Consider the following 20,939-nt stretch of genomic DNA (forward strand, 5'->3'; position numbering starts at 1 on the left):
AAAAAAGGGAGAGAATGTGATCAGGCAGGGGAGTAGAAAAAACCATATACTAGAGATTTAGGGTATATTTTGATCTGTTAGAAGAAACGATCTCAAAATTTTAAAGAGAGAACAACTTATATATATATGCCAAAAATACGGTAACTACTATGAAGGGATAGAATATGACTCTAAAAATGAAAAATAAAAATGTTTTTTAAAAAAGGGATTGATAAGATGTTGGTTGAAAAAGGGAAAAAGAAAAATTAAAAAAAAGAAAAAAAGACAGTTAAAAAAAATTAACTTTGAGGGGCGCCTGGGTGGCTCAGTTGGTTAAGCGACTGCCTTCGGCTCAGGTCATGATCCTGGAGTCCCGGGATCAAGTCCCGCATCGGGCTCCCTGCTCGGCAAGGAGTCTGCTTCTCCCTCTGGCCCTCCTCCCTCTCACTCTCTGTCTCAAATAAATAAATAAAATCTTTAAAAAAAAAAAATTAACTTTGAAAGACTAAAGAATCATGGTAAAAAAGCCATGAATTCTATGTGCAGTATTCCCCTAGCGCTGGAGTTCTGCCGTTCTCATCGATCGGTAAACTTGGTCTTGGCTGGCTGTTCTCGCTGATCTTCTGGGGAGGGGCCTGTTGCCGTGGTTTCCAAATGTCTCTGCCGGAGTCGGAATTGCCCCGCCCTTGCCCCCTCCCGGCTAAGTAATCTGCTCGGGTTTGCTCTCCGGGGCTTTTGTTCCCTGCGAGCTTTCCGTACAGCTTTGGAGGCGGAGAGTGAAAATGGCGGCCTCCCAATCTCTGCCCCAGAGGAGCCGAGAACTCGGGGCCCCGCTTCTCAGTGAGCCCCCAGAGAAAAGCCGTCAGTCACTCCCATCTCCCCGGTCTCCAGCCGCACTCCGTGCTCACCCGGCCTGTGACCGCGCGTTTCTATCTCTGGCACCCGACCCCGGGTGGAGTCTCCAAACCCAGCCGATCCCTGCGGTGCACTCCCGCGCGGCTCCTCCCGGGGGAGGAAGGTGAGTCTCCCCGGACCTGCCGCTTGTTGGGTCCCTGCTGGAGGAGCAGTGGCCCGACTGTTCCTCGGATCACGGTTTATGGCAACCCCGAGCTGAGAGCCCGCGCCTGGGCTCCGCCTCTGCAGCCGGCTTCCCTGCTCCGATACCTGGGAGCTCTGCCACACTCAGGCACCCCTGGTCTTTCTGTGACCCCGAGGGTCCTGAGACCACACTGTCCCGGAGGGTTCCACCCCCCGCTTAGCCACCAGAGTGACGTCCCTCAGCGGAGCAGACTTTTAAAAGTTCTGATTTTGTGCTCCGTGGCTCTATCACTTGCCAGAAGCGGCCTCCGGAGGCCCCTCCCCCGCCGTCTATCCTCCCGAATATCGCCTTGGATTCACTTCTCCTCACGTCTTACCCTCCAGAAAGTGGTCGCTTTTCTGTTCAGAGAGTTGTTGCTCTTCTTTTCTTCGATCTCCTGTTGAGTCTGTAGGTGTTCAGAATGGTTTGATCCCTATCCAGCTGAATTCCTGATAGGAGACGAAATCCAGGTCTCCTACTTCTCTGCCATCTTGCTCCGCCCCCGATATATTTGTTTCTTATGATGACATCAAATTGAACTTGTTTATTAGTTGTTGTTATTGTTGTTGCTTTAACGAGGAACAAAAGTGGCAGGTAATTGGAAAATCAACCAATATCAAATGATTGTATCTTATAAAGCAGGAGAAGAATGTAAAATAGCAGTGCTAAATTTTAGGCACATCTTTTTTTTTTTTTTTTTTCATGAACATTGGGGGGCGCTTGGGTGGCTCAGTCATTAAGTGTCTGCCTTCGGCTCAGGTCATGATCCCAGGGTCTTGGGATCGAGCCCCACATCGGGCTCCCTGCTCTGTGGGAAGCCTGCTTCTCCCTCTCCCACTCCCCCTGCTTGTGTTCCCTCTCTCGCTGTGTCTCTCTCTGTCAAATAAATAAATAAAATCTTTTAAAAAAAAGAACATTGGTCTTTATTTTTGCTGAATTATTCTTTAAAACATTTTTTATTAAAATCATAAATTTAAATAGTTGCAAAATTTCAACATTTTATCAATACTGACCATATTGAATGGCCATATTATTTGATACTCATCATATATTTTTATTTTTTTAATTTTATTTTATTATGTTATGTTAATTACCATACATTACATCATTAGTTTTTGATGTAGTGTTCCATGATTCATTGTTTGTGTATAACACCCAGTACTCCATTCAGTACGTGCCCTCTTTAATACCCATCACCAGGCTAACCCATCCCCCCACCCCCCTCCCCTCTAGGACCCTCAGTTTGTTTCTCAGAGTCCATAGTCTCTCATGGTTCATCTCCTCCTCCAATTTCCCCCCTCATTTTTCCCTTCCTTCTCTAATGTCCTCCATGCTATTCCTTATGTTCCACAAATAAGTGAAACCATATGATAATTGACTTTCTCTGCTTGACTTATTTCACTTAGCATAATCTCCTCCAGTCCCATCCATGTTGATGCAAAAATTGGGGATTCGTCCTTTCTGATGGCTGAGTAATATTCCATTGTATATATGGACCACATCTTCTTTATCCATTCATCTGTTGAAGGGCATCTTGGCTCTTTCCACAGTTTGGGCTATTGTGGACATTGCTGCTATGAACATTGGGGTGCATATGGCCCTTCTTTTCACTACATCTGTGTCTTTGGGGTAAATACCCAGGAGTACAATTGCTGGGTCATAGGGTAGCTCTATTTTTAATTTTTTGAGGAATCTCCACACTGTTTTCCAAAGTGGCTGCACCAGCTTGCATTCCTGCCAACAGTGTAAGACAGTTCCCCTTTCTCCACCTCTCCAACATTTATTGTTTCTTGCCTTGTCAATTTAGGAAAATCTTAATTATTTTAAAAGTGAGATAGGTAATTTTATACTCAAACAAGTGAGAACAACTACAATAATGCATTATATAATAAAGATGTTTATAAAATTGGTTGATAAATTAACATTGATCACTGTCTAGCATAGGAAATAGTTGTGGAGCTGGAGCCGTTTATTGGTTTGATTTTTAAATGGGTAAAAACCCATCCCAGGTTCTGACCTCCTCTTCTGTAATAAGCATAGACGTTAATATGAAACCACACAGTCTTTTTACTATTTATTCTAAGAATATTCTATTATTCTTCAGAGGAAGAAACTGCTCCTGATGGTGCTGTTGCAGAATACAGAAGAGAAAAGCAAAAGTATGAAGTTCTGAGGAAGCAACAGGCAAAGAAAGGAACTTCTCGGGAAGACCAGGTAACTTCATAAGCTTAAATCCATAGGTAATGCATTGCCTTTTAATTGTCTTTAGGTGTTCCTAATGAAGCCTAATTTGATTATACGTCAGAAAAACACTACCTCTTAAAAATGAAGAAAGACCTATTCGTACAGGAAGGGGTGACAAGAACCTTGGCCACTCCTGTTCTTTCCAGATGTTATAGGCAAAAAGCCTAAAACTTGCAGGTTTCAACTTTGTACTCTCATATCAAGCACAGGAACCTTATAAAGCCACATATTCTCAGATAGCCAGATAGAACCTCTAAGTAAATATTATGAAATGGAGAAGTGGTGATTATAAATGATGAAGAGATCTCTTCTAGCACAGCATCTCGCATGCTGACTAGCCAGTGCTGCTCGAAATTGTACACTGCCTGTAAATAAGGCATTTGGTCCACTAGTTGACTTCTGTTGTCAGTAATATTACAGGACTCTGCTTGTTTCAAATAATTTCCGAATTTTTAAGAACTAATAAAAGAAGACTGTTAGAAATAAGAATAAAAAGAGATAGCTCAACAATCTGAAAGTCAATTTTACACACCATGTCACACTTGGCATTTAATAAAGTAAATATCTTCAGCAGGCATTCATGTTGAAAAGCTAGGGGGAAGACCAAAATCATTTATTTTTGGTGCTGCCATATATATCTATTTGAAAACATGGCATTTTAGGTGTATAAATAAAATAGGCAAAATAAAAGTATATTAAAAAGCACAAGTCTAGGGCGCCTGGCTGACTCAGTCGTTAAGCGTCTGCCTTCGGCTCAGGTCATGATCCCAGGATCCTGGGATCGAGCCCCACATCGGGCTCCCTCCTCGGCGGGAAGCCTGCTCTCCCTCTCCCACTCCCCCTGCTTGTGTTTCTGCTCTCGCTATCTGTCTCTGTCAAATAAATAAATAAAATATTTTTTAAAAAAAGCCCAAGTCTACTTGAATAAATTAATATAATCAGGGACTACATTATAAATGACACCTAATTACTGGTAAAGAAGGATCATGCATCAGTACTTAGCATGAAAATAATCATGAGGAAAGTTCCACAAGAAGTCAGGTACAGGGAATTGTAATTATAGAGAACGAATTTGAGCAATTTTCAAAAGAAATGGCACATCAAATGAAATTAAGAAAAAGTACATTATTAACTTGTTTTCATGGAGTCACAATGAATAGCAACTGTAGTCAATATACTACCAAAGATGCCCTAAGGCTCACTCTTATTCATGCACTCTTTTTTGCCTCCTAGCAAATAATTATTAAGAACCATGTACTAAGCAGTGTATTTGGTGGTAAACAAGGTGGACACACATCTGTCCTCTCTGAGCTATTAGGGAAAAGAGCCAGGTAAGTAATACCAATAAAAGAGGATGAGCATTATGACAGGTTAAGTACAGGGAACTACGGAAAGGTCTAATAGTAGGAGCTAACACGGCCTAAGAATCTGGGAAGGCCTCCCTGAGAAAGTGATTGGTCAGTTGAACTGTGAAGGCTAAAGAGGAGATAGGTAGCCAGACAAAAGGAAGAGTATATGAAAAATATTTGATGTCTTTGCAAAGAACTATATGTTAAATATGACTGTAACATAAACTAAGAGAAAGATGAAGCTAGAGAGGAAAGCAGAAGCCAACTCATGCAAGGCATTTTTGAGCCATATTAAGAAATTTATATTGATCCTAAGGGCAGTGGGAGCCATTGAAAGAAGGAAGTGACATGATCTCATTTGCAGTTTAGGAAGATCCCTCCAACCTGGCTGCAGTATAGACAGTATACTGAACCAGGACAGGACTAGAGGTGCAGAGGCCAGCTGAAGAGACTCTTCTGTGTGGATACACGTGCACAGTCTGCGAAGGAAGGGCCTCTTTGAAAGAGTTTCCTCCTGCTAGGAAGGCTCTCACCATGCTGAAGAGCCATGCTATAAGTAGTTGGCCATCCATTCCTTCAGCAAAAACCAGAAGACTGACTCCCCTGTAGATGCCAAACAGAAATGTCCCTATGGAATCTTATCTTCTTTTTTTTTTTTTTAATTTTGTTTATTTACTTGAGAGAGAGAGAGAGAGCAAGCGAAAGAGAGCATGAGCAGGGGGGAAGGGCAGAGGGAGAGGGAGAAGCAGATTCCCTGCTAAGGAGGGAGCCTGACACAGGGCTCTATCCCAGGACCCTGGGATCATGACCCGAACTAAAGGCAGACGCTTAACCAACTGAGCCACCCAGGTGCCCCCAAATCCTATCTTCTTTACTCTATGTTGTGCCCCATTATTTTTGTGATGTTTGCTTTTCTGCCTAGTGTCTTCCCTTGCCTTTAGAATGCAACTACAGGAAGTCCAATCTTGATTACAGGAGAAGCTAAGAAAGGCCAAGAGGATGTTTTTTGTTTGTTACAGTCCCCCTTCTCTGAGCAAATGCCAGTAGCAGGTTAATTGGATCTAAAAACAGACTGCCTTGCCACTTTTTCACCTCAAGGAAAAAGATCCAGGTCTAGGGTAATTTTCTAGGAAGCTTTTAAATTTGATTCCACTAAGAAGTCTCCTTTGTTTTCATTTTTCTTTATGCCTTCAGAAAAGACATTTCCAAGTGTACAAAGGTCCACCATTAAAAATTGATGGGGCTGAGGTGCCTGGGTGGCTCAGTCTGTTAAGTACATGATCCCAGGGTCCTGGGATTGAGCCCCTGGTTGGGCTCACTGCTCAGCAGGGAGTCTGCTTCTCCCTCTACCCCTTCCCCTCCCCCTGCTCATGCTCTCACACTCTCTCTCCCTTTCTCTCAAATAAATAAATAAAATCTTTTAAAAAAATTGATGGGGTTTACTTTAAGCTATAGGTATAGAAATATGCATATGCAGATATATTTTATATAATATATATATAGATATTATAAACTCATACACATATACACAACAACACCTAAAAAGCCTTGAAGGATATTTACCAAAATGTTATTCTTAGTGGTGGGACAATAGATATTTTTGTTTTGCTTCTCCTTGTTTTCTAGTATCTCTAAATTAACCTTTTTCTTATTATAAAGCAGATACAATAAACGTTTGTAAGCACAATAGTTTTTTTAATGAATGAGGTTTATTTATTTTTTTTAAAGATTTTATTTATTTATTTGAGAGAGAGAGAGAAACAGCACGAGAGGGGAGAGGGTCAGAGGGAGAAGCAGACTCCCCGCTCAGCTGGGAGCCCGATGTGGGACTCGATCCCAGGACTCTGGGACCATGACCCGAGCCGAAGGCAGTCGCTTAACCAACAGCCACCCAGGCGCCCAATGAATGAGGTTTAAAAACAAGGGATGCCTTCTTTATCTATTAACACTGTTGAAGAGCTTAGTCTTTTAATTACTACTCTGGAAACAGATAAAATATCTAAACCCTAATGGACTAGGCAGCCCTCAGAATGCCTATGAGGATATTCTGTAGGAATTTATAGTGTTTCCCCAAAACTCATCTCATTCAGCAGCTATGGCAATGTGTATATTTTCATCTGTTGTCCATGTGCGCATTAAATTTTGCATAACTTATAAAACATATAAGGTACTTTTACTGTCATTTTTTGGCAATAACTGCCTTTGATTCTTGCACCACCTGTCTTTACTGCGCTTAAGTTCTAGACCTACCAAAATCTACTTAATTTTTTCAAGAACTATGGTCTTAAGGGTATTTCCTAGATAAATTACAGAGCCTAGCAATTTATTATGATTCCTTATTATACTTGTTATTCACATACTGAATTATTATACCTCTTTTTCCTTATGAAATATGACTATTTTAGTACTAAATTCAGTATGTCAGTATCTTAATTAGACATTTGATTTTTTAGACAGGTAGTACTTCACCCCATTTCACAATTACATACTTTTTTAAACTGTAGGATAAAAAAATTTTTTTCCAACTTTGGTTCTCTGCTCAAATTCGGAGTCAACTGTTAAGTTACAGCCAGGGGGACAATGTGATTACAAAATTGTAGGCACTTGTTGTTTGTTACCCACAAAGGACACAGGAGCAAACACAAATCAGAGAAATGGCCCCCTTTTTTTTTAAACCTACCGAACCACGGTATTTATGCCCCACTTCTTATACTTAACAATAGAATGTAATACTTCACGAATATAATTTTTATAATAGTGTAATGGCATAGTCACTGCTTTTTAGCAAATTTATCTAGTTCATTATTGATAGACATTTTAACATGTTTCCATTCTTCACTTGTATGAGTACCGCTGCAGTGTACATCTTTTGCATAAACCATTTTCTGTGTTTCACATAATTTTTCTTCATGTATTCCCAGGATTGAAGTGATTGAATCAAAGGGAATGAGCATCTTAAAGTTTCTGATAAATATAAAGAGCTTTCTAAAAATATCACTCCCATTTACCCATCTTCCAACAGTTAATGTGTTCATTCATTTTACCATCCTTAACAATGAACTTTTTAAGTTTTTGGAAATTTGCTCAGTGACAAATAGTGTTTGTTATTGGTGTTTTATTTTTAATTTCACATATTTTAGTAAAGTACATCCTTTTCTTATGGGCATTAAAAATTAGCCATTAACAAGCATGTCTTTTATTGTTTAAGTATCTTTTATATAAGCAGATTTGTGTTCCCCAAAGCAGAAAACAGTCACCTATGTCTGAGGGAAAAGGTCAGTGCAAATGGAAACAAGGCAATGTCAAGGTTTGTGAATATCAGTCACTGTTGCAGTTTTGTTATTTTCCTTCAAGATTAAAAATTTAAGTGCTTTATGTGTTAGTGTTTCACATTTTATTTTCTCCCAAACTTCAGTGTTTCTTGTAAAATTATGTTTATCCTTATCAGAAAACTTAGCAATGTAATTGTTATTCCAGACCCTGGCACTGCTGAACCAGTTTAAATCTAAACTCACTCAAGCAATTGCTGAAACTCCTGAGAATGACGTTTCTGAAGCAGAAGTAGAAGATGACGAAGGATGGTAAGGGCTTTGACTCCTCTGTATTAATCGTGAACAAACAGGCTCAGAGCAGAGATGCTATTAGGACATTCCCACTATATCGTCCTCTTTTCTTTTTTCTTTCAGACTTCACCTTTCATCACACCCTTGTCATTGTAGGGCCTCAGCACCTTTTGTCTTCATTTCACTTGAGTAAGCATTTATTGAGTGCTTGGTGTGTTCCCAGTATTATGCTAGCTAGCGGAAAATATACAAGAAATATGTGATGTTCTCCCTGTCCTAAATAACTTTCTAATATTGTGGAAAAGATAAGATTCACATTAAACAGCTAGAAAGCGCCTCAAAAGATTCTAAATCATTAATTTTTTACACTTTCCCACAAACATTTTAGGACTCAGTAATACATTTCATAATCCTACTAAGTTCCTCTTAAAATTTATGACCTACAGGATCCTAGTAATTCATACACAGTCAACTTATTTTTTCTTTGGCTATTTTTCAGCTTTTTAAGACACTGATAAGAAATAAAGGAATTAATGACTCGTACATGTCCTATCCTTAGCACTTTATCCTATAATGGCAAAAGGGAAAAAAAAAAAGGAGTAAGAATTGTGCTTTTCCTTATCACACTCCTCTGTCCTCCAGTTGACTTCACATGTAGTATATTAGGACTCCCCACACCTAACTGCCCTCACCTCCCACTCCACCCTGGCTCAAGCACATTGCTGCAAGCAAGCCAGTGGGTCACCCCCCACATATGACTCACCCTCTGGAGCCTCTGAACTGTCACATGTGCCATTACCCCAACCCAGAATCATAGCCTCACTCCTCTCTGCCAGACAGCATCTCTCTCCTATTTCAAAACTGCTCAACACTCCCATCCTCCAGGAAACCAGTCAGCAAGATTTGTTGAGCGCTCACAAATCTAGAGGGTGGAGGAAAGAGGGCTGGGACACACATTAAAAAAGACATAAAAACACTTATTAAGTAAGATTCTACAACTATATATAACTTTAATCAAAAGGGCTGAGGGGATGATTATTTGAATAGAATGAATCCTACCTCCCCTGGGACCCTTAAGTACTTACATATTTCTCAATATATAGTTTCTGTAGGATCTAGGTTATTTTTTTTTTAACCCTGAGACTTTTTAAATTGGTTTCTATTACTTATGTGTATTTGTTTATACTTAAATTCAAAATTGCTTAAAGGCAGAAACTGGCTTCTCCCACTGTCCTGTGCCAAAGGGGAAGGCTCAGTGAGTGTTGATTGACCCACAGAGATAAATGCACATTACAAAGAAGAACTTTCTGTTTTTTTATATGACTGGACAGGTTTAGTTTTATTTTGGATTCCTTGAATGTCTCAAAATATCTTTCAAATGTTTTGGGTTCAACCACCACACAAAAAAATGCTTTGCCAAGTCCTCTTCCCCTTATTTTTGAATCCATATGCATTTTTTAAGGAAACATGATCCATGTGTTTCTGATTCATTTACACTTAACTCATCAAGATGGTGTTTTGTAAAAGCAGTTTGATGCCCAATAAGTTTTTTTAACCTTTTTATAAGCCATTTAAGCCCTTTTTTATTGAACAGGAAAGTCATCAACAAATTTAAACCCAGAAGTTTCATTTGAATCTCATAACCCGCAGGATTCAAATTTACTTTCAACTTGGCAAGACCATTTAACTTCCCAAGGTTCTTCCTAGCCACTTGGTTCAGTATTCTCTCACTGTGAATTCCTCATTAGCTTCAGATGTCAATTAGTGTTTTTAAAATTGTCATTCTTGCTTTTGTTGTGATTTCACAGTACAATCTATGTTCTAACATCCTCATTAGAAAGTAAACAAATGGAAAAACTTTACCAGATGGTAAAATCACTGGTCAATGATGTTGACCACTTCTCCATCTGGGGAACAAAAATAAGTGGTAAAGGAAGGGTAAGTAAGTTAAGTTAAAGACCTAGTCTTCACCAGGTCTTCAGGGGGTTCATTTCTACCTTTAATTGCAGTCTCCTTAACAGAAAGTCAGAACTGTAAACTATGTACCTACACATTTTTCGTATTTGTTTTATTTGATATCTAATAAAATACCTTTCATGTTCAAGGCACTAAAGAGAATCCTACAGAATACATGGGCCCCATTTTATCCCACTATAGACTATTGAAATTTTGTAACCTGATAAGCAACAACATCCTTTCTGTTCATAAATGCACCCGTTCAACTTTATCCGGTCTCTAGTGATTTAGATCATCTCTCATAAAATATATTCCACTCAGAAAAGAAGTCTTGTATTCAAAATGATTTATGGCAAATATTATGAGTGCATGGCATGTGCATGTGTGTTATGCATAAATTACATGGTTACCAGACTATTTTGTAGGTCACGGTTACCACTTTTCTAAGAAGTGAAAGTCAGCCAGTGCCGTACTACACTGTCAGGGTCTGTTATCTGAGGTAAAATGATTGCTTCTCAGACATTTTTATGTGTCCGCATGAGTGACCACACATTGAGGGATCATTTTCATTTTCTGTCAAGATAGAAACCATTACCAATTTGTTATGTTTTCTTTTACTTGGCAAACTGTTCTATTCGCATTTTTGGCTGAGCTGCTGTATTGGCATGGTATACAACAGACATTTGGGTACCATTCAGCAGCATTCTACTTTTCGTGCAAAAAAAAAAATGGGGGGGAGAGAAAGAAAAGAAATATGATTCTATTGTAAACACTGTATATGGTGTTTGATAATTATTCCCAGATTTCACTGTCTAACAAGGCATTTAAATAAGTGTTATTAGTAGATCTAAGCTGAAATGCATGATAGAAATTTTTCACTCAAAATTATTAGGATTCTTCCTTTGTTGGGATATATGCTGCCAATACTTGGTGGCAGTGATGGCTCCCAGATTCAGTGTAGCCGCTAAAGTAGCCTCATTGCCGCTACATTCCTTCATCCCACAGCATCGCGCTCTTAGAGCTATAGGATCCTTCTTCAAGCATGGATTTTCTAAAACCAATTAGATATATGGCAGGAGTCATCAGCCAACAGATTCATGTGACCATGTGGATGAAGTCCATATGCCATTTTGGGTTTGGTTAGATAAGGCTTGGTTAGCTCCCAAAAAAGTTTTGAGAGAGCTGTGTCTGACAAGATAATAGAGAGACATAAAAAAGAAAGCCACCTGCTCCTACAGAACAAAATCAGCATTCCAAGGAGAGGAGAAAAATTAAATCTATGAGAGTAAAGTGCGGTTTTGTGAACATTTAACTATTTACTACTAAGTTCCATTGAAATTTTTTCCAGATTGTTAAATCTAACATTAACCTAATCCTTTACAACAAATATACGTGACAAAATAATAAACAGTATAAAGTCTGTCCGCTTTGCTCCCTCCTTCTCTTCTCATCTCTCTCCCCCTACCACTTTCCATAGTACATACAGTATTCAGTATCATAAGAATTAGAGAAACACTAAAAATTGCAATGGTTGCCTCAAGTATTTTAATAATTATTTTTATTATATAAAGAAAAGATGTTCACTGTAGCAAAACCAGAATACAGACCCCTCAAAGAAAATAAATAAAAATCAACAGTGATCCCAACCTCAACAGTAAATACTATTAATTTATATCCTTCCAGATATTTTTATGCATATATATATTTTTCACAGAAATGAGATCATATAATGCCATAATCTTATAACTTGCTTTCTTCCCTCAGCAATATACAGTAAGTACTTTTCCTTGACATACATAACTTTATGATGAATTTTTATGTTTTTGTGTTATGGCCACATAGTCATTTATATGATAAACCACAGTTTACTTGATGAGCCCTATATTGCTGGATATTTAGGCTCTTTCCAGTTTTTATTATTATATACAACACTGTAATGAACATCCATGTGTCCTCATCATTGCCAGTTTTCTCCGGATTAATTCCAGAACTGGAATTTCATAGTCAGTGGGTATGCATATTAGGTTTCTGCTAAATATTTTCAAGTGGCCCTCCCAAAATGTCATTCCAGTTTATACTCCCATGTAAATATCATTTTTATGACTTGCTTTTAGGGCTGTTAGAATCTCAAGGATTAATTAAGATACTCTGCAGTACTTAGTGAAAGAGAATAACATTTTAGAAAAAATGCTTTGCCCTTGTAAAGTTTTAAAAAATACAAACAGTCTGATTTGCTTCTGTTTTTAATAAAACTGGTACAAATTTCATCATGACTCCTCAGCATCCTCAGGTCTAAGTGGTTTTGTTCTTGATTCTGAAAAATTCTCCTTCCAAGGTAATCTTATAGGTTAGAACTTTTGGATCTAGATTTTTGTTTGTTTGTTTTTGTTTTTCAATTTTATTACTGCACCTTGACTTGCATTAAAAATCAGTTTGTCCATTGGTCACAATTTGTGCTAGAGACTGGAGTTCAAGAACCAAGGTTTAGCATGAAGTAGTTTTCAAGTGTTCCTCTGGAGTTGGCAGAGCATAGAAGTAACAAGTACCGGTTGCCTGAGTGGCCAAAACTGAAAATTTAATAATGCAGACATAAAAGTAATTATTGACAGGCCCATTCAGAGCTCCTTAGAAGATACCATTGAAGGACATAGCTTCATCTCACTGGCAAAGCTTTAAACACCTTTTATATATAATACATACTGGAATTTGTGTATGATGTAGTCATGTATTGAGTAAAGGATGCAGTAACTACAAATGAATATTTTAATTATAGTTGCCACTTCATTCAGTCAGGACTTTGCCAGGCATGGCTAATAAGTAAGTGTAAACAAACCCAAATACAGGTATAAGGACAGGCGCTGTGAGAATAGTGAAAGCCCACATTAGCAAAGTGAGAGATCTTCTTTACCCCTTAGCATTAGCTAGGGCACCAGGTCTCAAAAATTTTGTCTCTGGACCCCTTTATACTCTTAAAAATTAGTGAGGACTCCAAAGAGCTTTTATTTGTATGGAATATATCTATTGATTCTTACCTTCTAGAAATTAAAACTAAAAAAATTAAAATCACTAAAAATATTTCATGTTAACATAAAAGTTTTATGAAGAACTGTTATATTTTCATAGGAGAAAATCTAGTAAGAAGAGTGGCACTGATTTACCCTTTTTTTTTTTTTTGCTTACCTTTTTTACATACCTCCAGTGTCTGATATAACAGGAGCAGCTGGGTTCTCATATCTGCTTCCGCACTCTGTTTTGACCCCACACATCACGTAGTCTCTGAAGAATTCCACTGTACATTCCTAGGATAAGAATGAAAAAGGCAGGGGCGCCTGGGCGGCTCAGTCGTTAAGCGTCTGCCTTCAGCTCGGGTCATGGTCCCAGCGCCCTGGGATCGAGCCCCGCATCGGGCTCCCTGCTCCGCAGGGAGTCTGCTTGTCCCTCTCCCACTCCCCCTGCTTGTGTTCTCTCTCTCGCTGTGTCTCTCTCTGTCAAATAAATGAAAAAAATCTTGAAAAAAAAAAAAGAATGAAAAAGGCAAATAATGTTTTAGTATTCATACTAAAATAATTGCCATTGGAGACACAGAGAACCCCAAGTCACACTTTGAGAACTGATGGACTAAAGCATCTTTAGTCATTGTGTCATTGTTTCATGGTGGTTCTTTTTTGTTAGATATAATAACCCAATCTATAGGTCCTGGGAAGCTTTATTCAACTTCCCAGTTTGTGATCCTTGTTTTCAAGCAGTACCAAAGTAATGCTTTCTTTTTTTTTTTTTTTTTTTTTAAAGATTTTTTTTTTTTTTTCATGAGAGACAGAGAGAGAGAGAGAGAGAGGCAGAGGGAGAAGCAGGCTCCCAAGGAGCAGGGAGCCCGATGCGGGACTCGATCCCAGGACCCTGGGATCATGACCTGAGCCGAAGGCAGACGCTTAACCATCTGAGCCACCCAGGCGCCCAAAGTAATGCTTTCTGAATTAAATGTGTCCAACCTATTGGTCTACTCCTGCTTACAGCATAATTCTTACCATGCCCATAGCAATTCCAAACTGACCCTTAACTGTTGTTTTTTTTTTCTTTTTCAGAAGTGTTTTGTAATAGACCTTATTTTTTTAGTCCAGTTTTAGATTCACAGCAAAAGTGACCAGGAAGTGTAAAGAGTTCCCATATTCCCCTGCCTCCCCCTCCCCCAACACACAGCCATCTCAACTATCAATATCCCACAGCAGAGGTACATCTGTTACAAATGATGAACCTACATTCACACATCATTCTCTCTCAAAGGCCACAGTTTACATTAGGGCTCACTCTCAGTGATATATATTCTAGGGTTTTGGACAAATGTGTGATGACATGTTTCCATCATTATAATACCATGCAGAATAGTTCCACTGCCCTAAAAATTCTCTGTGTTCTGCCTCTTCATCTCTCACTTTCTGGCTAATGCTGGCAATCACAGATGATTTTACTGTGTGCGTAGTTTTGCCTTTTCCAGAACGTCATATAGTTGGAATCACAGAGTATGTAGCTTTTTCAGGTTGGCTGCTTTCACTTAGTAATATGCAGTTAAGATTCCTCTACATCCTTTCATGGCTTCATAGCTCTGTTTTTAGTGCTGAATAATATTCCATTGTCTGTATGTAGCACATTTTACTTATGCACTCACCTACTAAAGGGCATCTCAGTTGCTTCCAAGTTTTGGCAATTATGAATAAAGCTGCTGTAAACATCCATGTGTAAGTTTTTGTGTGGACATAAGTTCTGGGGTAAATATCAAGGAGCATGACTTCTATATCATATGGTAAGAGCATGTTTAATTTTGTAAGAAACCGCCAAACTACCATCCAAAGTGGCTTGACCATTTTGCATTCCCACTGCAATGAATGAGCGTTCCTGTTGTTTGACTTCCTTACTCGGATTTGATGTTCTCAGTGTTTTGGATTTTGACCATTCTGATAGGTGTAGGGTGGTATTTCATTGTTATTTTAATTTGCAATTCCTCAAGGACCTATGATGTTGATCATCTTTTCACATGCTGTTTGCCATCTCTATATGTACTTTGGTGAGGTGTCTGCTAAGGTTTTTTGCTCACTTTTTTATCAGGTTGTTCACTTTCTTATTATTGAGTTTTAAAAGTTCTTTGTATATTCAAGTGTGTCTTTTGTAAATATTTTCTCCCAGTCTGTGGCTTCTCTTCTTATTCTCTGGACATTGTTTTTCACAGAGCAGAAATCTTTTAATTTCAGTGAAGTTTGTCTTATCCATTGTTTGTTTCATGGATCATGCCTTTGGTGTTTCATCTAATAGCCAAGGTCATCTAGGTTTTCTCCTGTTATCTTCCAGGAGTTTTACACTTTTGCATGTTGCATTTCAGTCGATGATCCATTTTTTAATGGAAGTATAATTAACATACAGTGTTATATTAGTTTCAGGTATATGACATTGATTCAGCGGTTCTCTACATTACTCAACCACAATAAGTGTAGTCACCATACAATGTTATTACAATATTATTGACTATATTCCCTATGCCATACTTTTCATCTCTGTGACTCACTTACTTGGGTCTATGATCCATTTTGAATTATTTTTTGTGAAGTCTGTAAGGTCTGTGCCTAGGTTAATTTTTTTTCTTTGCTTTTGGAGTGTTTATATTTTCGCAGACTTTTTGGTTTTAACAAGTCTGCAGAGTTACTTTAATGTGCAATCTCATCATTTCTTTTAAAACAGCCTGTTAAGTATATTTTTACCCAATTATCAATTATTCCGATTAATAAGGTTATACAAAATAACTGACAGAGTAGAAGTCACTTATATTTGACTTTAAATATACATACTTTTTATGCTTTTTGATCATATAGTCTTCTACTGGTAGTAGGAGATAAAGGTGGCTCTGAATCCTACCAATTCATTCTTGAAGCAGATATTTGCATATGCTATATTTCAGGTACCCTGCTAGGACCTTAATGCTGTCTTCTCTTATTTAGCCCTCCGAGGGCTCATAGGTTAGAGACCAGCCATGGTGGACTTGTTTCTTACAACTCCACCAGATCATTAGGATTAGTCCCATTCTGTAAATGAGGAAACTCTGGCCCAGAAGAGTAGGTTATTTGCCCAAGATCACACAGTAATAAATGGTGAGGGGTCACACTTAGGACCCCATCCTGCTTCCAGAACAGTGATTTCAACATGAAGAAATAATTAATAGAGTGAAGGGGGAAAATCAACTTGACTTTCATAGACCTTTGATTCTAAATCATAATATCTGTCTTCTAGAGCTGGTTACAGCATATATCATCCATTCTCATGTTTGGAATACTTTCTACATTCCTTTAAAGAAATGCACCACCATGGGCGCCTGGGTGGCTCAGTCGGTTAAGTGTCTGCCTTTGGCTTGGGTCATGATCCTGGAGTCCCGGGATCGAAATCGAGTCCCACATCGGGCTCCCTGATAAGCGGGGAGTCTGCTTCTCCCTCTGTCCTTCACCCCGCTTGTGCTCTCTCTCGCTCTCTCTCTCTCAAATAAATAAATAAAATCTTAAAAAAAAAGAAAAGAAAAGAAAAAAAAATGCACCACCATGGAGGCTCTCTGTAATCCTACATGTTGAATTATCTTTTAATTATATTGCGAGCTGTTAAATCAGACTGCCTGAGTAAGCAACCTCTATTGCAAGCCTCAATTTCTTCACCTGTAAAGTGGAGATAACAATATCTACCTCAGAATTATTATTAGAATTAAATGAGATAATTCATGTAAGGCAGTTATAAGTTACAAAGTACCCGACTCTAAGGAAATGCTCAGGAAATATTAGGTGTGAGAGAGGGAGGGGGCGTGCATAGTACTGGGGTAATATTGGTAAGGCCTGACAAATTACTAAAGCAGCACAAAACAAACATTCTAAATTAAATTGACAAATTGTTATATAGTTGGCTTGATGTAATAATATCAAAGAAAAATAATATATAAAGAAAAGGCAAATGTTAATTTACCTCAGTTACGTTGTCTGTGACCAAGAAGGAATGTAGATAAATTCATTAAATATGCTAGTTGTGCTTAATGGTTCTATTTTAAAATCTCTTGAGAAAAGGAGAAAAGTATTGTAAAGCAGGTTCCTTAGCTGAATCCAGATTATAAAATCCTCAGGCTTCCAGGGTATACCTAATGTAAATTTAGCATTCAGAGAAAGAAGAGGAGAGTGGACAAGATAACCTTTTCTATGCTGGGAATACACAATCATCGATTATGGACTTGGACTCTCTCCAGAATTTATCTTTTTTTCTTTCTTTCTTTCTTTCCTTTTTTTTTTAAGTTGACAGAATTTTGAAACAGAGGAAAGGCCCTGTAGGCATAAGTAGTTCATTTTTATTGGAAAGAAAATTTAAGGAGCCAAGGTCCTTGGGATTAAGCACAATGTAGTAAAAAAGTTATTTCACAATGGGAGTTACAGATAGCAACCAAGCCAGTACAAAATGAAAGTTGCCATTGTACACAGGCAATCAAGAAAATATGAACAAAAGTTCTGTTACTTTAACCATATCTGGAAGTTAAATGATGCTTAAAGTGAGATAGAAAAACACAAATACTAAGATTCCAGGTGAAATTTAGTGAAAGAAGATGCAGAATTTGTATATAGTTGCTTGTATTTCTATAAAAACAATTTTGTGTCATTTCTTTCATAGAATGTTTAGATGAAATTAATACAAATTGTCATATTGATTTTTCAAATAACCTAATTTGTGTTTATAATAGTCAATATAAAAAACATTGAAAAAGGACAGGAAAGAAAAAAATCAATAGTAATTTCATACGTCTCAGAGAATCATCATTAATGCTTCGGTCTGTCCTCATACATATATATATATATATATACACTTTCCTCAAGAATGGAAAAATTTATCCAATTTTTCATTGTAAGTTTTTCATGAGTGAATAATCCAACAGTTATATATTTTGTAAGTCCACTGTTATTTCCTTAGGTTAAAGGAAGTGAAACTGCTGAGTCAAATATTTTTTTTTATTTTAACAAGGAATAATTTACATATAAGAAGTTGCATAGTTCTTATTTGTTCATTTTGGTTAGTTTTAAAAATTGTATACACCCATGTAAACACCACCAACACAAGATCTAGAACATATACATCACCCCTGAAAGTTCCCTCATGCCCCTTTCGACCAGTTCTTTCCCCAAAATCATTCTGATTTTTGTCAGCTCAGGTGTGTCTTGATAACATCTTTGCTAGATTGCATTCCAGAAAGTTAAATTATTTATACCTGTACCAGCAACACATGAAATTGCTGGTTTCTCCTTATGCTACGTAATATGTATGTGGATGTTGTAATATATCACAGATAACAGGTAAAGATACATTAATCTTTGCCAGTTTCTACTTTGTATTATTTTGTATTTCTTTGTTTACTGGTAAAGTTGAACTTTTTAGGGGTTCTGGGTGGCTCAGTAGGTTAAGCGTCTGCCTTCGGCTCAGGGTCCTGGGATTGAGCCCCACATTGGGCTCCTTGCTCAGCAGGGAGCCTGCTTCTCCCTCCCCCTCTCCCTCTCCCTGCCACTCCCCCTGCTTGTGTTCTCCCTTTCTCTCTCTCTCTCTGTCAAATAAGTAAATAAAATCTTAAAAAAAAAAAGTTGGACTTTTTAAAGATGTTAACTGGCCATTTATATTTCATCACTCTTGTGGTGGTTGTTAATTGTATATAGTATGATTATATATTTCTTGCTGATTTACAAAATTTCTTAAATATGAAGGATATTTTTGGTTTTAAATATTTTTACTAGTTTGCCATTACAATTTGTGTGGGGGTTGTTTTGTTTTGTTTTGTTTTGTTTTTAACATGGAGTTTTAAATGTGCATTGCTAAATCTGCCAATCTTTTCTTCATGTTTGTGGCCCAATGTCATTCTTTAGGTTTTCATAATTCCAGGATTATGTAAATACCTACTTATATCTTTCCCTAGTGTTTTTATAATTTTATTTTTATTTTTAATTGACATCTTTACCTGGAATTGATTATTTGGTGTATTATGTTAAATTATTCTTGCAATGTTTTTTTCTATATTGCTAACTTGCACTATTGAATAATCCTGTGTTTTCCCCCCACTGATATTAAACACATCCTTTATCATAGAGTAAGGCCTTAGGAATATTTTTGGGTCAATTTCATTATTTTACATGGATTTTTCTGTCTGTTCCTGTGTCAGTACTTCACTACTAAATTACTGTAGCCATATAATAGTATTTAATATCTGGTAAGCAAGTTGGACCTTTATTGTTCAACACATATTTTTACACTAAAAGCTTAAGCATCTGGATAATGTGCTCCATTCGTATTTTCTCTGAGGTAACCACACCTGGAAAACTCTTAGACAGCTGACCATGGAATCAATAAAAAGGCCCCATTATTTAACAGGTGGGCACTACCTGAATTTCAACCCTAGTGCCAAGAAGGAAATAATCAGTCTTTAGACAAACTCCCTACCTTCAAAGTAATGGAAAAGATTGCATGTGGAAAATAAGTAGCATGAGGAATAAAAAAGAACAAAATCTAGGATATTTGATTGCCATTTTATGGTATAGGTTTATAAATGTTTTTATGAGAAGTCTGATCAGAATTTTTTCCATCTCCCTGGTACTGAACAAAAAAGCACAAAGGATTAACAAAGTCATACAGTAGATAACATCTCACTTTTATTTTACATGATGTCAATCCCCAGGACATCTAGGATGGCCATATATAAATGCAAGCCACAAAATCTTCTTCCAAAGACATTCATTAATAATCTTCCTACTACCCGGGGCACCTGGGTGGCTCAGTTGGTTAAGCGACTGCCTTCGGCTCAGGTCATGATCCTGGAGTCCCTGGATCGAGTCCCGCCTCAGGCTCCCTGCTCAGCAGGGAGTCTGCTTCTCCCTCTGACCCTCCCCCTCTCATGTGCTCTCTCTCTCTCTCTCATTCTCTCTCTCAAATAAATAAATAAATAAATAATCTTTTAAAAAATAATAATCTTCCTACTACCTACCATTTTGAATTATTAACATCCCTTATCCTCTCTGGTATTGCAGATAACGAAGTTAAATGTAATAATAATGTTCTGTTCTTTGTGTGCTGGCCATGAAATTTAAAATGTCAGGCTTGGGCTGTTTTTTAGTAGAAATAAAAGTTATAAGAAGAAGCTAACCTTTACTGAACATGTACAAAGCACCAATCCTTTTTAAACCTATAAGCTAGATCTTATTCTTATGCCCAAATCATATGGGAAGAATCTGAAGCACAGAAAGGTTAAGTAATTTTGGTCAAGATGTCATAGCTAGGAAGTGGTAGTTCTCAAAAATAACTAATCATGCTTGGTTCAATAGTTTGTGTGTGTGTGTGTGTGTGTAATTTTATATTATAACAATTTCTCTAACTGAGCTAGCCTATATATTTTTCACAGTTGCTTATAAAGAAGCGTTGTTGTTTTTTAGACTGTAGTAAGAAGGCCAAACAAGTGACTTCTGGACTTCATTATAAATTTTTGGTCAAAAATTGTCTATCCCCCTTAAAATCATGGCAGATATTAAGTCCATGTCCCTAATATTATAAACCCTATATTATTTGAAGAATTAAAATTCAGAACGTTATTTAAAAGTTTGTTTAACTTAAACTAAGAAGCTCCTCATTTAGCCACATTTACCCATAATTTTCCATGGGAATATAAAGAATAGAGTGGTTATGAATATGGGATTTGGAGTCAGACCTGATTTGAATCCCCATTTGGAAATT

At 37.6% G+C, this 20,939-nt stretch overlaps 1 protein-coding gene across 1 annotated transcript in view; it reads left to right on the forward strand.

Annotated features, from left to right (window-relative positions):
* The window catches only part of CWC27 (CWC27 spliceosome associated cyclophilin), a 200,045-nt gene that overhangs the window by 162,947 nt on the left and 16,159 nt on the right, over window positions 1-20,939 (forward strand). The window contains exons 13-14 of the mRNA XM_021702127.2: window positions 3,162-3,271; window positions 8,128-8,231. Of these exons, the coding sequence (XP_021557802.1) occupies window positions 3,162-3,271; window positions 8,128-8,231 (214 nt within the window). The remainder of the gene's footprint in view (window positions 1-3,161; window positions 3,272-8,127; window positions 8,232-20,939) is intronic.

Source organism: Neomonachus schauinslandi, chromosome 7 (assembly GCF_002201575.2).
Source record: "Neomonachus schauinslandi chromosome 7, ASM220157v2, whole genome shotgun sequence".
NCBI classification, from domain to species: domain Eukaryota; kingdom Metazoa; phylum Chordata; class Mammalia; order Carnivora; family Phocidae; genus Neomonachus; species Neomonachus schauinslandi.